The sequence below is a fragment of the Euleptes europaea genome, chromosome 7, assembly GCF_029931775.1.
Source record: "Euleptes europaea isolate rEulEur1 chromosome 7, rEulEur1.hap1, whole genome shotgun sequence".
Lineage (NCBI taxonomy): Eukaryota > Metazoa > Chordata > Lepidosauria > Squamata > Sphaerodactylidae > Euleptes > Euleptes europaea.
Window position 1 is genome coordinate 74,830,025 of NC_079318.1, and position 16,774 is coordinate 74,846,798.

The 16,774-nt window shown below is 45.4% G+C and overlaps 1 protein-coding gene across 1 annotated transcript in view; it reads left to right on the forward strand.

Annotated features, from left to right (window-relative positions):
* The first annotated feature begins 11,638 nt into the window (after positions 1-11,638).
* Positions 11,639-16,774, forward strand: part of ADCY3 (adenylate cyclase 3) — a 96,168-nt gene continuing 91,032 nt past the window's right edge. Inside the window, exon 1 of the mRNA XM_056853626.1 lies at positions 11,639-12,520. Coding sequence (XP_056709604.1) covers positions 11,846-12,520 — 675 coding nt within the window. The 5' untranslated portion in view covers positions 11,639-11,845. The remainder of the gene's footprint in view (positions 12,521-16,774) is intronic.

Consider the following 16,774-nt stretch of genomic DNA (forward strand, 5'->3'; position numbering starts at 1 on the left):
GCACTGAGAAATGTATACAAGTTAGAGGCTCACAAGGAATTGGGGGGGGGAGAAGGGTACACTATTGGTAAATTTGCCCTCCCCCCATAGTGGTGTGGGACAGCTGATCTTTGGGGCTAGATGATTAGCTTCCTGCTGACTTAGTCTGGAATAGCAGCTGTCTAGTGCTAGAGTGCAGTCTTCCTCTAGCACTGACTATTGTGGTTGGGGGCTGTGTGAATAGGAAACTGCTTTTCTCATTGCAAGCCTGAACAGTACAGTACAGCTCAGGGAGGAGCACATTTTAACAGCGCCTTCCCTGGGTTGTATGGGGGAGTTTTGGGGTGGCATGCATCACACTCTCCAGAATACTTTCAGCCACCTGGGGCTTGAGTAGGTCAATCCCTTTTCACCCATTATTTTCCTAACTGATGCTCAGCATGCTCACCCCTCATAAGGCTGTTTTGTGGGGGGGAGGTGATTGTAAGCCACTTTGAGACTTCTTACAGTAGAGAAAAGCGGGATATAAAACCAACTCTTCTTCTGGTATTTTTTTTTAATGTACAAACCAATCTTCTGCATATCAGGGGAGTCCCCCAATTAAGCAAAAAACCCTGCCTTGTTTGTGGGTGGCTCCATTTTGCTATCCTACTCATAAGCATATGACCATCAAGTTGACTTTTAAAGGGGCAATATCATTACATGTGAATAACAGGTATAGGAATAATTAATATATCCTAAACTAAGCTTTACTTATTCAAATCTGCTCTGTGGCGTCTAGTTAAATAAGCCTTGCTGAAGCAGCTAAAGGTAAAGGTAGTCCCCTGTGCAAGCACCGGGTCATGAAATACTGACTCATAGGGTGACATCACATCATGACATTTACTAGGCAGACTATGTTTACCTGAGTTTAATTGCAGTGGCCACTGGGTGCCATTGTAGGTCCACATGCTACTAAGAGGGATTAGAAATGTCTACCGGTACTTGATTTTAGAAGCCAGCCTTATCTAAAGCCTGCTTCATTGTTATGGTACACCATTGCTGCTGAGGCACCGAATCTGGGCCAGGTATGCTGAAATAACTGGGCATCAATATTGGCATAGTGGTAGCATGCTGAAAACTGCCAGTTTGAAGTGATACAAATATGGCTTTGAAAGCAGGGCCCTAAAAAAGAGTGTCTTCTTTGGTTGCAGCAAAAACTGTGTCTTGGGCATGATGACAGTTCACAGAGCTAAGGATTTGCTGTGACCCTTGCCCCAATTCATACTTTGTGCTATTCTCGATTTTATGCTCCCCTCCCCCTCACAGTTACTCTGAATACCTGCATGGAGAACTATCATGTACAAATCGAAGGAGTGAATTAAAAGCCGGGCTCAGTTGTCCTAATTTCAGCGGTTCTGGAATGTGTGGATTTAAATAATCATTTTAGACACAGAGATATAATATTTTAAAAATAAAACCCTTGACTCATGGCTTAATAGGGACCTGGGATTCCTAAATCACTATAGTGCTAATATTTTGCCCCTTGCTGATATTAATTACTTCAGATATACCCCTGTAACTTCCTATTGTATCTGCTTATCTTATCTGGTGCCTATCTAACAAAAGTTGGGAGTCACCTGTGCTGAGTGAACGGATTACATTTTGGATCAGATCTTGTTTTGAACTGACCTTTGTAACATTCACCTCCCCCCATCTTTCTGTTGAGCATATAAATTGTCCTGATGGATTTACACTCCTATTATGGATTAAACATTGGTTAAACGACAGGAAGCAGACAGTAGGAATAAATTGAAAGGGAAGGGCTGTGGCTCAGTGGTAGAGCCTCTGCTTGGCATGCAGGTTCAATCCCCAGCATCTCTAGGGACTAGACAAGTGGGTGATGTGAAAGACCTCCACTTGAGACCCTGGAGAGCCACTGCCAGTCTGAGTAGACAGTGCTTTGATGGACCAAGGGTCTAGTTCAGTATAAGGCAGCTTCATGTGTGATGGCTCTTCCAATGGAGGGATATAAGCTGGAGGGTCTTGCTAGGATTGGTTTTTAGGGACGTACTATTTAAGTTGTTCATAGGTTATCTGGAACAGGAGGTGAACAGTGCAGTGGCCAAGTTTGCAGTTGACACAAAATTATTCAGGATGGTGAAAACCAAGGATGACTGTGAAGAGCTCTGGGAAGATCTCCACAAATTGAGTGAGTGGGCAACAAACGAAGTTCTATGTAGGTAAGTGTAAGGTATGGTACATTGGAACAAAAGATCCTGACTTCAAGTATATACTAAAGGGGTCTGAGCTTGCTGAAACTGAGAGGGATTGGAACACCTTTCCTTTGAGGAAAAGCTGAAGAGTCTGGGACTTTTCACTTTAGAAAAGAGACGACTAAGGGAGGACATGATAAGAGATTTACAGAAGTTATGCATGGGGTAGAGAGTGGGCAGAAAAAACTTCTTCTCCCTCTCCCAAAATACTAGAGCTTGAGGGTGTACAGTGAAGTTTATGGGCAGTGGATTCCGGACAGACATGAGTGACTAAAACGTGGAATTCACTGCCAGAACATGTAGTGATGGTCACAGGCACAGAAGGTTTTAAAAGGGGATTAGACAGATTCATGGAGAATAGCTCTATCAGCCATTGTGACTAAAGGGAACCTCTATGTTCAGAGGCAATAAGCCTCTGAATCCCATTGCCAGGAGGCAATATCAGGAAGGCCTCGGCCTCTGTGCCTTGTAGCTGGCCCTCTAGAGTAACTGGTTGGCCACTGTGTGAGACAGGATGCTGGACTAGATGGACCACTTATCTGATCCATCAGGAATGTTCTTACGCATCTGATAAAGCAAGTCTAACAGACAAAAACATATTCCATAATAAATTTTGTTTGCTTTTAAGCTCTACTGGACTCCTGTTTTATTCTGCTGTTACAGACTAACATGGCTACTCATCTGGAATTATCTCCATTGATTCATGAAGTTAAATATTCCAACTAGAATGAAGCTCTGAAAAGACTAGCTGAGCTGCAAATGAATACTTGGTAAAAATGGCCTTCACTGGTGCAGTATTTAAACTTGTATGTAACGAGAGATTATTTTCATAACCAGAGAATACATCTATTTATTTACTAGATGATCTGTCAAAGGAGGTTATAGACTAGGCTTAATTTAAACAGCCTAGCCTCGTACCCTCACTTCCAGTACTAAAGCTTAGTTCGACCACTTTTTATCCTGCCCTTCTACCCAAGAGCTCGACAAGTGCATTTGAGTACATACCAAATGTCTTTCCCACTATGATGGGAAATCTGGGGTTATGGTTAAGAAACAGTAGCAGTCCCTGTGCATCTGGGTATGGGGTTTACAGGTCTTCCAGAACAGGTTAAAGACAGGTCTCTTCAAGAAGGCCTTGGAATGAATGGGTTTGAGTTGTCATTATCTTATCTGAAATTAAATGGACTGTTCCATGGAATGTTAAATATTTATTTGATTTTTAAAAAATTATTAGATTGTTAGCTGCCCTAGGTCTTCTATATAGCAGGAAAGTGACACACAAATTAACTAACTACTGGTAAATTCCAGGAAAATAGCCATGTTAGACTGTTGGAGCAAAGCCAAGCAGGGGATTTGTGGCACTTTAAGCAAATTTACACTCTAGGATAAACTTTTTATTGCCCAGAGCCCACTTTATCAGATGCATGAGGTAGATCCTTGTTTGGCAGACATATACACACTCTTACACATGGCCATTTGACCCTGCTGTTTACAACATTTCCCCCCTCTCCATAATAATGCCAACTAAGGATTTGGCTCGTGCATCTGATAAAAGGTTATGCTAGAATGAAATTGTGTTTGTCTTTGAGGCACCACAAAACACCTGCTTCTTGACTAAGGCTTTCATGCCAGTGGTGTGATTGCAAAGTAAGTGTGACGTTCTAGTAAACAGGAAAATCTGCTATGAAGACCTGTGTTGGAAACAAAATACTCCCTCCATTGTATATCCTGCCTTCAGTACTCTCCAAAAAGTTTAGAATTAATATTTATCTATCGCTCTCCTGACTGAATCAAGGGAGGGAAGAGAAGAATAAAATACACTAAAACTGGTGGGTGGTGGGATTATCTAGGGGGGCAGTAAGAGGCAAGGGGGCAGCAGGGGGTTGCTGGAGTTGGGCCCCTTCAACTGTGTTGTTGGATAGGGTAGGGTGCATTGAGGTTGAGTTTGTGGAACCAAGGGGGCAGTGGCCCAAAATGTTTGGGAACCACTGCCCTAGACAGAGGCCCTGCTGGGAAGAACATGTGTGTGCCTGTGTGTATATATATTTGTATTTACAATTTGTTTCTTAGAAAGAAACGTGTGTGTAGGGCAAGGAGGATTTTTCTTGTGTACTTTTTTGGTATTTGTATTTCCAAAAATCCTGTTATCTCAAGTTTAAAATATAAATGGAGAAATTTAGGACCAGGGCAGAAAATTGTTTTCTAGTTTGGATCCTCTGAACTAAACGGCAAAACATAATCTGTTTCAGATAATGTTTATCCTTGCATTTGAGTGCACTTGCACTGTGTAGGGATGTTGAAGAGATTTGATTAATTTTAAATCTCCAGGTGGGGCCTGGAAATCTCCCAGAATTACAGATGTCAGAGACCAGTTTCCCCTGGAAAAAAATGGCTGCTTTGGAGGGTGGACTCTGACATCACATCCCTGCTGAGCTTCATCCCCTCCCCAAACTCCAGAAGTTGACAATCCTATTCAGCAAGTATGTTAAAATTACACCTTGACATTTAGGGTTGCCAACCTCCAGGTACTAACTGGAGATCTCCTGCTATTGCCACTGATTTCCAGCCATAGAGATCAGTTCACCTGGATAAAATGGCCGCTTTGGCAATTGGAGTCTATGGCATTGAAGACCCTCCCCTCTCCAAACCCCGCTGCCTCAGACTCTGCCCCAGAAACCTCCCGTCGGTGGTGAAGAGGGACCTGGAAACCCTATCTACAATACAAAAATAAATTGTGTTGAAATCAGTTTCAAACAGGTATAACCACCATAGCCTTCCCTTCAAAGGAGTATTGGCATTACAATTTTGTCATGGTTGAGGGAATTCTTTGGTAGAGACTCCTAGGTATGTCACAGTTGTTCTTGGCTGGAGTCAAGCGGGTTTTGAAACTGATTTGTGAATAAGACCTCAAACATACATTTCAAAAGGGCTTTAGTAATACTTGGAATCCTCTGCTGCTTCTATTGACTGCATGGTTACCGAGTGGCTACCAAAGTTTGGGTTTCAGTAGACAATTTAAAAAAGTGGCTCTTCACAAATCCAGACATTTGTGGGGAAGGGTTGCCAAACGCATTTTGAGAGCTATAACTGTTTAATTCCCTCTTGATTTAAAATTTGTTTCCCACACTGTAGTACATGGGGAACGACTGGTAACCAGCTACCAGTTAAATAAACAAGTTACATAACAGATAATTTTATGAATATTGAAGATTTTTTTAAAGTTAATTTATGAATACTGAACAAGAAACCGCAACAATGAACTGAAACTCTAATACCAGGAATAAATGGTGAAATCTGGAATCACAGATCTCAAACCGCTTAACAAAACAAGGCATTGAACACGTTGATAATGCATCATGTACCAGATGCAAAAGGCATGCCTACAAAGGGAATGTTCATAATGGTGGCATGCAACTTTGTGCAATTATTCAGAGTAAAATTTCACTCAGCCATTTTAGCTGGGCTGTAGTAGAGGAAAATCCAGTGTGGAATCTGTGTCTTGAGAAAGGTCATGCCACCACTGCTACTCTAAGGTCTCAAAGGCATTACAGTGAATAAGCACTTCCCAGCATCTGCAAAAAACCCAATAACCAGGGATGGATAAGTCATTATTCTAAATACTCTATAGTAGAACTAATGTTAAAATCCTGCCGTCCCTGAATTTCTTTAAAATTTCCGTAATATAGAAAAGTGTGAGTGTTCCCTTATTACAAGCTAGAGAAGGCTCTCAGGGCAATCCATAATACTTTCTGTGTAACCAATGTGAGATTACTCTGTAGTGCAAAAGAGTGCATGGTCTGGAACAACAATTCCCAAAGGGGTACCTGTGGGTGTTGTGCCCCCCCCCACACACACAATGTATTTCCTGGCATTCTTGCTTCTTCCCCAAAGCATCTCTTCTCCAAAGTGAGGAGTCAGTCGTGAATAATCTGGAGATGCTTCTGAAGTGCCTAGGAGGCAAAATCTTTGTGTCTGCACACACTTTAAGGCAGTGGTCTGAAAGTGGCTCAATTTGTTCATACGAGTTATCTAGGCCAAAGCTTCTTAAACTGTGGGTTGTGACCCCATATGGGGTCGCATAACTGAATGTGGCGGTCACAAAACAAGCACATCCATCTCATTAGTATGCAAATTTGCTTTAGTCTTTAATATAAAAATATATGTATACCAAATAATTGGTTTAAAATATTTTTTTATGATTTATTATCAGTAAATGTTTGATTTGTATATCTATTTTATATACCTATATACCTGGGGTTGTGTAAAAATTTATCAGGTGAAAAGGGGTAGCGAGTGGGAAAAGTTTAAGAAGCCCTGATCTAAGCTAATTGAACATGTTTCAGAACAGAGCATGCTTCGTGTATCTTGATCTAGAACTTCCAAGCATGTAATTTATATTTTGGTTTGCAGTCTATTTGGTAGGATGCTTTTTTCATTTTAAACTAGAGTATAAAATGTGTGAACCCTTGAAGAGAAACTCTTTGCCTCCCTAGTGTTCAGTTTCTTATTAAGGCCAGGAGGGATGAGCAGAACAAAATAGGCTAACGGTGAAAACCTCTAGAAAAGCCCCCTTCTCCCTGACCTTCTTGAACTCCCTATTAATACTCTCCCCCTGTCATTAGGCGTGGGGACCAACTCTGTCCTAGTTCTTAGGGGGAACTTGGACTTGTTGAGAATCAACCCATGTCCAGGTGCATTGGTTCACATCACTTGCAGTGCATTTGATACGCTTCTCCATCTGTTCTTCTGCTATGTCCTGTGCTTCAGTTTTAGAAATGGTCCTTAGGTTTATTGAACCTTTGTAACTGTGCGTTGTTGTTTTGTTTTTGAGCATCTTTGGATGTTCCTGAAGACGCACGGTCAGGTTTTGGATCCATTGTCTTCCTAGGTCGTAGTTTGCCTTGACAAACAGTTGTTGGTGTTGGTGCTACTTATGCAGCAGTCTGTTATCTCACTCACACAGTCTTTGAGTATTTCTACAGCTATAAGTCCTAAGAGCTTTAATCACTATGTCAATCAACAAAAGATGACTCTGTGTGAGCTAGTTTATATTCAGCGAGACTCAAAAAGCACGTTGTTTCAATTTGGCTCAAACTGTGCAGAAGGAATGAAAGAAAATATTAACAGTGGTGTTCACGATAAGCAGTCACTTTTGTTGATTAAGTTCTGAGTTATTTATTTATGTAGAAGATGGATAGTTATGTCCTGCTTTTCTGCCCAATGGGGACCCAAAGCAGCTTATGTTACTCTTACTCTGCTTTAATACTGCCAGTTGTAATTAAAAAAAATCCTTGATGATTTTAAAAATTGTGCTGCTGTTTTAGTGGTTGTTTTACTTCATTTTTAAATGGTTATTAATAGTTTTATGCTGTTAGTTGCCTTCAAGCCCTTTACTGGAAAAAGGGGGCCTTTTTCCTGCCGTTTTATGGCAACCCCGGCAGGGGTTCCAAGGCAAGAGATGTTTAGAGAGATAGTTTATCATTCTGCATAGCAACCCTGGATTTCCTTAGTGGTCTCCTAACCAAGTACTAACCTAACCAGGACTGACCCTGTTTAGCTTAAGAGACCTGACGAAAACAGGCTAGCCTGGGCCATCCAGGTCAGGGCAAAGTGGAACAGAACTCAATAAAGAAAGTCTGCAGATACTGGGTTTTCTTCCTGACACTGACCTGCAGGTATAGGATTTTAAGTGTCATGGCAGTGTATTGTGTGTGTGTGTGTGTGTGTGTGTATGTAAAAGCACCATCCAGTCAGAGCTGATTTATGGTGTCCCTGTAGGGTTTTCAGGGCAAGAGACTTTCAGAGGTGGTTTGCCATTACTTTTCTCTGCATAGTGACACCGGTGTTCCTTGGGGGTCTGCCATCCAAGTACTAACCAGGGGTGACCCTGCTTGGTTTCTCTGAGATCCGAGATCTGGGGTATCCAGAGGGCATGGCAGTGTACCAGCAAAGGCTAAATTCTCAACATCAGCACTATCCAGTTACGGTCTTTCCTCCTTGCAGTAACCAGGACAGGAGCCAAGCAGCTTTCTTCTGTTGCCATTGCATAGACAGAGCAAGTGAGTTGCCCCAGCCTACTTAGGCTGAGTGGGATTTTTGAAGCTCTGTCTCTTAGGTTTGGATCTAACATTGTGGCTTCTGGAACAGAGGTTAAAGTGTCTGACTAGAGTTTGGGAGACTCAGGTTCGAATCCCCCCTCTGCCGTGGAGGCTAACTGGGTGACCTCAGGCCAGTCACTTTCCCTCAGCCTAACCCACCTCACAGGGTTGCGGATGTGAGATGGAAGAGGGGAGTATGATGGTGTAAGCTTGCTTCTGGTCCCCATTGGGGAGAAAAGCAGAATATCAATAATATCCCGATAAACCAACAGCCTCATCAATCCAAAGCAGGGTTGCCAGGTCCCTCTTCGCCACTGGGGGGAGGTTTTCAGGGCGGAGCCCGAGGAGGGCGAGGTTTGGGGAGGGACTTCAGTGCCAAAGAGTCCAATTGCCAAAGCGGCCATTTTCTCCAGGTGAACTGATCTCTATTGGATGGAGATCAGTTGCAATAGCAGGAGAGCTCCAGCTAGTACCAGGTGATTAGAGAAGAAGGCAGCACGCGGCTCAATATTAAAGAAAGAAAAACCAGCAAAGCCTAAGCTTGTTATTCAAAAGTAATTATTTCATAATTCAGGCAAACCAAATATTATTATTAATAATAATAATAATATGTATAATATTTATATAATATATAATAATAATAGTATTTATAATAACAAAAGTTTTTTATCGTCACCATCACTATTATTGTTATTATTATTAATAATAATTATTTGTTTTAATTATTATTAATTATTGTTGTTGTTATTAAGCATTATAATTGTTATTATTATTATTAATGATCTTTCATAATTCAGGCAATCAAAATAATTACTTTTGAATAACAAGCTTAGGCTTTACTGTTTTTCTTTCTTTAATATTGAGCCGCGTGCTGCCTTCTTCTGTAGTTTTCACTATTTCAGCACAGGTTAACCTATTTCCTGACTACCTGGAGGTTGGCAACCCTATCCAAAGGCCTCAAATCTGCTTGGAATGGCTGCCAAGGGGCAAAAACGCACGGTCGCTTGAGCCTCCTTTCTTCCCTGTTCCAGCCAGGATCCAGCCAGGATCGAACGCACGAAGGTGCGTCCGATCCTGGCTGGAACAGGGAAGAAAGGAGGCTCAAGCGACCGTGCGTTTTCGCCCCAGGTGAGATAGGAAAGAGACAGATCGCGATGAGTTCCTCCTCAAGGCGCTCCTGGACTCTCGCTCTTTCCTACCGCTTTAGGGGGGAGAGCGTTTGCCCATGTGCAGAGCGCCTTCCCACCCCCGACGGGCGAAGGGGCCGCGCGGCCAGCCCTGGCTCGGGGGACGGGGCTCCCTGGCCAGCGGAGTCCACCCCGTGGCCAAAGAGAGCCCCCCGCCCCCGCCTCCGAAGAGGGAGGACCGGCGCTGAAAGGGTGAACCCCCGCCCGCGCCGGAGGGGGGTGGGAAAAGAGGGTGGGCTTCGGGCCGCCCCGTCGGGGGCTCGGCTTCCCCCAGCTTGCTTTCGCTTTCCCAGGCTCTGCAGCGCCGGGCTGGAGCGTGGGAGCGGGGCGGGGGGCTCGTCGTTGCGGGGAGGGGGAGGGGGAGTCCAGCGAGCAGCCCCCGCCCTGCCTTCCCCTTGCAACGCGAGCAGCCGGCAAGCAGCCCGCCCCGGTTGCAGAGGCGCCTCCGAGCAGCGCAGCTGTCGGGGCCGGGGTCGGAGGGAGCAGTGGGTGGGTCCATCCCGCGCTTCGCCCCCCGCAGTCGGATGAGCCGCGGGGCGAGGCGGCTCCCGCAGCGGCACCTCTGGGACCCGGGGGCCGCCTGAGCCGCGCCCAGGGCAGCCCGCGTGGGGCAGGGGGCGAGGGGCAAGAGGGTCCCCCCCCCGCTCGCTCTCCTGGAGGGCATCCCCTCTGCCCTGCCAGCATCCCGCCGGTGCAGAAGCCGCCCTGCCGGGGATCCAGGCCATCTGGGCTGCCCCCCCCTGCCCTGCCTCCTTCCCCTTTCCTCCTAGGGACCAGTGGAGGTAACGTCGCTTCTGAACTGGGGTGGGGGGGCTTGCCTTGCTCTCTTCAACTCAAGCTCAAGGGGGTGTCGGAAGTGGCCGCCGTGGAGCGTGTGAACCACCGCACGTGTGCATGTGTTTGGCTCTCCCTACGCTTGTTTGATTTCGTTTTTTAAAACATCGCTGGCTGCCAGGCCTCCGCTTTGCACCTTCTGGTTCTCCTGCCCCCCCCCCCGCTTTGGTGTTGCTCTGGGGAGGAGAATTTCTGCCTGTGCCTTGTGTATGCCACATACAGACACACGCCTGCCTGCCGGCGAGAAACCTGGTTGGTCTTTCAGGTGACAGAAATAACCACCCACGCTAGTGAGAGAGAGAGAGGGAGAGGGACAGAGAGAGAGCCGCCTTTCATGCCAACTCCAAGGAGCCAGGGAGAAAAGATGCGGACGTGCTGTGAAGATTGGGGGAGATGGATTAGAAGAGAAGGATGAAGAAGCAGAGCTTGGCGTGGACTGACTGCTGAGAAAAGGAGCATTTCCCTTTTAAAAGGATACTGCTTTAGGTTGGACTGTCGGGCCGGAGGATCCCCCCTCCTTTCTCCTTAATGCCACCCCTTTCTCTGACCCTCAGACGGAAAGTGGACAGCCCCAAAGAGGATGCGAGAAGACGCAGGGTGGATCCTGCTCCCACCTCAGTTGCTCCTTCCGTCTACGGGGGAACGCTGACTGTCTCGGCCGGCTTTCGTTTCACCGAGGCCTGAGCCAAAGATTTCACCCAACTCACTGCTCAAGCACACCGTTGAGATGGTAAGAAGGGAGGCCTGGCCTCCCGTGGAGAAAGAGGTTGGACAGTGGGCTTCCGAAACCAACTGGAGAAACCGAGGGAAGCGGCGGAGAGGGTACATGCTAGGCGGGGTGGGTGGGTGGTGGGCTGATTGACCATTGGTTCTGCTTGCTGTTTTGACTGTATCTGCATGCTGAAAATTTCACCCATTCTTGAGGACAGCTGGAGGAGCCCTGAAAATTGGGGGAGGGATGAATCCCACATCTGCCCAAGAGCAGAGTAGTCCTGTGATTTAAAGGCACAGAGACAAACAGCCTCAACTCATCAAGACTTTGGCTCTCTTATGTTTCAGTAGTGTCTCTCTAGTGCCAGATAAATTGTATTTGAAGTAATGGTGCATTTTAATTTTTTTTAGCACTAAACATTCACACTAAGTGTGACTAGGGTGGCAGAAGAAATTAGAATAGGGGGTTCTGGCCAGCGGTTTGCGGAGATTCAGCATTGGCTACACTAGTCCAGAAGTGGGGTACGTGGAGTCCTCGTATTCTATGTTACCAAAATGTTCCTCTCTCCATTAGGGACTTGTGTGTGCCTGACTGAGGAGGACGACACATATGCCAGTGTTTCAGGAAGGAACGGAAAAAAATGAACTCTTGATGCCTCTATGCCTTGACCTGCCTGTGGCCTTGTGTTAATGGGACCTGAGCCTTCACTGAGGTAACTCTTGACTGTAGGCCGATCCTCTTCACAAATTCTCTGAGGATCAATTGGTGAAAACGAGCAGGATGCCTCGGAACAGGGCCTTCTCCGAGCCGGAGCACTCCGCGGAGTATTCTGCAGACTACTCGGTTAGTTTGCCCTCTGACCCTGAACATGGGGTAGGCCGAACCCATGAAGTGACGGTGAGGAGCTCAGGCTCGTGCCTGTGTCTCCCACGCTTTATGCGCCTCACGTTTGCCCCCGAGTCTCTGGAGAACCTCTATCAGACCTATTTCCGGCGGCAGCGTCATGAGACTTTGCTAGTCTTGGTGGTCTTTGCTGCTCTTTTTGACTGCTATGTCATCATCATGTGCACCGTGTTGTACACCCCAGACAAGCTGCCACCTACCCTGGCGGCCTCAGTGGGCCTGGCTCTCCAGATTCTCCTCTTTGTCCTATGCAAGTACCAACTCCTGCCTGATCGAGTCACCCGGAAGTTCATGCCCTATATCCTGTGGATACTTATAGCGGCCCAGATATTCTGTTTCCTGGGCCTGAGCTTTGCTCGCTTCCATGAGGCCAGTGACACAGTTGGCTGGCAGGCCTTTTTCGTCTTCTCCTTCTTCATCACCCTCCCCTTGCGCCTCACGCCCATTGTCCTTATCTCGGCCATCTCTTGCGGCATCCACACCTTGGTGCTGGGGGTCACCATCGCTCAGCAGCAGCAGGACTCAATCAATGGAAGGGACTTGCTGTGGCAGGTAAGGATAAGGACTCTTGTTGACTTTGGCAAAAATGGCCTGTGAGGTAATGGAGGAGAAGATGGACCTTAGATGCTGTCTTAAGCAAGTTGTACTAGGAGAGAAAGCAAACTGTCTTTAGAAAAAAAATAGGGGTACTGTGTGTATGATTATCCTTCTCTTTCCACTTCTGCTCAGGGAATACATAGACATCTTTATGGGTAAAGAGGGAACCTGGTAAAAATTCAGGGCTGTTAGTCTTGTGTTGTTCCACACATGCAAAATTCCAAGCGTTGCAGCACAGATTGTATTCCCAGGAAACCTCAGTTCTCATTTACAAGAGAAGGTTTCTAGTCCTCCTGATTTTGTATGTTGCAAAGAGCTCGGTGCTGTGCATGTCTCTTCTTTATGGCTCCCTGTAAAGTTCCTTCAGTAGATCCCCTCACCCACACCTTTCTTGCCATCTTGTTGATGGGGAAAAAAAGATCAAGTTTAAAAAAGAAAAATCAGGCAAAGCATGCAGGTAATATAAATTGACATAAGTATTGATTTGCATAATTTATTCAGGGGAATAATTTGGGGGGGGGCAAAAATCTTAATGGAGGAAGAGTCACATAAGTTGGAGGAAGGCTGATCACATAAACACATGAAACTATCTTATGCTGAGCCAGACCACTGGTATATTAAAAAATCATAGAGATGGAAGGGACCACCAGGGTCATCTAGTCCTACCGCGTGCACAATGCAGGAAATTCACAACTACCCCTGCCCCACACCCCCAGTGACCCATACTCCATGCCCAGAAGATGGCCAAGATGCCGCCCCTCTCATGATCTGCTTAAGGTCATAGAATCAGCACTGCTGACAGATGGCCATCTAGTCTCTGCTTAAAAACCTCCAGGGAAGGAGAACCCACCACCTCCCAAGGAAGCCTGTTCCACTGAGGAACCGCTCTAACTGTTAGAAAATTCTTCCTAATGTCTAGACGGAAACTCTGTTATTTTAATTTCAACCCATTGATTCTGGTCCGATCTTCTGGGGCAACAGTAAACAACTTGGCACCATCCCCTATATGACAGCCCTTCAAGTACTTGAAGATATTATCTACTCGAACTACGACCAGTTCTTCAGGGTCTAAGGGAGAAGTCTTTCACTTCAGCTACCACCTGATCCTTTAAACTGGAGATGCTGGGAACTGAACATGTGACCTTTTGCATGCAAAACAGATGCTGTACCACTGAGCCATGGCCTTTCCTTCTGGTGTATTGGTCACTGAACGGTGGACTGAAACAGCCTTAACCCATATGTTCTCTTCTTTATCCCACAAGAGTGAATGCAATTGAAGAAGGATATCCTCCTTTGGGGATTGGCTGGGTTTTCCCCTTCAGTAATAATTCTTAGGCTCCACAGTAGTGGCTCATTTGCATGAGTTGGCGGGGGGGCTTCTTCTGTCTGGGCCTGCTGCTTTTTGTACAGCTTGTATGGGAGAACAGGTTGCATTTGTACAGCATACTTGGTCGTGTCCTGTAATGCTTGTCTCCACTAACAAAGCCATGTAAGAAGGACGTTTCATTAAGGGGGAAGGTTTCAGAGTTTGCTGAACAGAGTGGTAGGATTTTTAGGGGTGCCCATGGAAACCTTGTGGACTCACTGAGGTGCCCTCTCCCCCAGGAACCCTTGCAGTGTTGTAGAAAATGGCTGGGCAGAACCATGTTCTTGTAGACAGATTAATGGAGGAGAGGTCTGTCAGTGGCTACTAGCCACAGTGACTAAATGGAGCCTCCACATTCAGAGGCAGCAAACCTCTTAATTCCAGGGCCAGGAGGCAACATCAGGGGGAAGGCTCTATCAGGGGGAAGGGCCTCTATGCCCTCTTGTTGACCCTCCGGAGTAACTGGTTGGCCATGGTGTGAGACAGGATGCTGGGCTAGATGGACCACTGGTCTCCTTAAGTTTACCATTATTTTTTGTGCAAGCTAGCATGGTTTGAACACATGAAGCTGCCTTGTACTGAATGAAATCCTTGCTTGGTCCATCAAATTCAGTATTGTCTACTCAGACCAGCAGCGGGTCTCCAGGGTCTCAGGCAGAGGTCTTTCACATCACCTACTTGCCCAGTCCCTTTAACTGGAGATGCCGGGGATTGAACCTGGGACCTTCTGCATGCCAAGCAGATCTTCTACCACTGAGTTATGGCCCTTCCCCAATTTAATATTTATGACTACAGCAAGATGGCCAGGTGTTTGCAGGCAACCCTTTGACATACCAGGATTAATTTTCATATTCTTTCTGCACCAGCATACTTTGGTCTGTTAGGATTAAAGAGCTGCAGCAGTTTTAGTTTTTTAAAAAACAAATGCCAAATGGGTTGGATCCTACGGCTCCATTCTGCTAATGATGGAAACTTCCTCCAGCATAAAGAGCCTCCCTTCGGTGGATCCCAGATCTTTTCTGCTGATGCAAGGGTCCGCCATTAATGGAACAGAATCATTGAATCCAACCCTGTGTGTGTGCAGAAAAACAAAAGAATTCGAGTTTAATCATATTAGAAAATGTTAACTAAATTTCATCCCGACGCAAAGAAAAATCTGTTTAAAACTAAAAGAGAAAAGTGTGCATTATGTACAGAGAGCAAGCAAAGAACTGTATGAGGGGTGCAGAGAGATAAATTAAATATCGTGTTAAGAAATGAAATCGGAGTAGCACCAGCGTATGATACTGGTGCTGCTCCGATTTAATGTAATCCAGGGGAAATACATTTTCACAGGGATCCTTTCAAAGCAGAGCAAAGGGGAGTAGCTGGGAGCAGAACTTTAGATGGCAGGTGTCACCCTAAGAGATGCTGTTCCTTCTTTTCCTCATAGTAGCTTGTTCCTTTCCCCACAGTCCTTCAGCCGGTTGTTCCTGTACACTCTCATCTACTCCACTTTCCTCCCTTAGTCCCCATCGGGTGTGGATCTGGCTCAGTCCCATAGTACTGGTTGAGTTTCAGTTTGTTTGGTGGTTTGCTGGTCTAGTGAATGTTTGTGTGCACATTTGTTAGAGAATCAAATGGGGTAAAAAACAAACTAAAGGTGGGAGAGGGAGAAAAGCAGTGAAGACTGGATTTGGTCATTGTTTCTACCAATTATTTCTTTCTTGGTTTAAAAGAGTCTTGTAGCTTCTTCAAGATTAAGAGACTCAATGTGGCATAAAGTTTTCTGGATTAGACACCAACTAATACATGAAGTAGGCTTGAGTTTATGGAAGTTTATGCCTCCAACACAGGAGAGGCCTGTTTGAGTACCTCTTGGATTTCACTGTACTTACTAGTGTGATCCTAAGCAGAATTACACCCTTCTAAGTATCTGACAAAGGGAGCGTTGGCTCTCAAAAGCTTATACCTCCAAAATCTTGTTGCTCTGTAAATTGCTGCTGGACTCGAATCTGGCCGTTCTAAATCGATTGATGTCTTTGGGCTCAGAAAAGTGTTACTCCATCTAGAATTGCCCGACAAATCTCTCCTGTTGAAATCAATGGGTCTTAAAAGAAAATAACTTCGGCCAGTCTGTGTTTTAAGATAGTGTATGTAAATGTGCTGAATTTGCACAGGTTCTCTGGCCACACGCTTTGTTTTCCTTTGATGCACAGTTTTCATTGCATTTTGAAGTGTGGGATATACACAGCACTTAGGGTTGCCAACTGCCAGGTAGTAGCTGGAGATCTCCTGCTAATACAACTGATCTCCAGCCAATAGAGATCAGATCACCTGGAGAAAAATGGCCACTTTGGCAATTGAACTCTATGGCATTGAAGTCCCTCCCCACCCCAAACCCCGCCCTCCTCAGGCTCCGCCCCCAAAATATCCTGCTGATGACGAAGAGGGACCTGGCAACCCTAACAGCACTGCTAATGGGAACTCATTTGTAAGGAAACAAAATCCAGACATTTGGAATGAGATGGTGCAAGATTTCGATAAAACTGAGCACATTTTTCAATGTGTGACTAAGAATTATGGAAAACCCTTTCACTGCAAAAATTATGGTTAAGTTTTATATTTCTGGCATGTTGGTGGCCGTGCATATGTTGCAAAACCCTCCCCCCCAATAAATTCTTTAGCTGGATAACCTAAGCTCTGAACCAAGAAAAGTTAAAAGCTGCAATTTGTATAAATTTTGAAAATTTGCATTTATTTATTCTCCCACTGTGATTTCTAAGGATTCACCAGATACTGCTTTGAGATGTGTGTGCAGCCATGATGGCTAGAAATTTGGTTTTGGAAAAAATAAAGTAAAA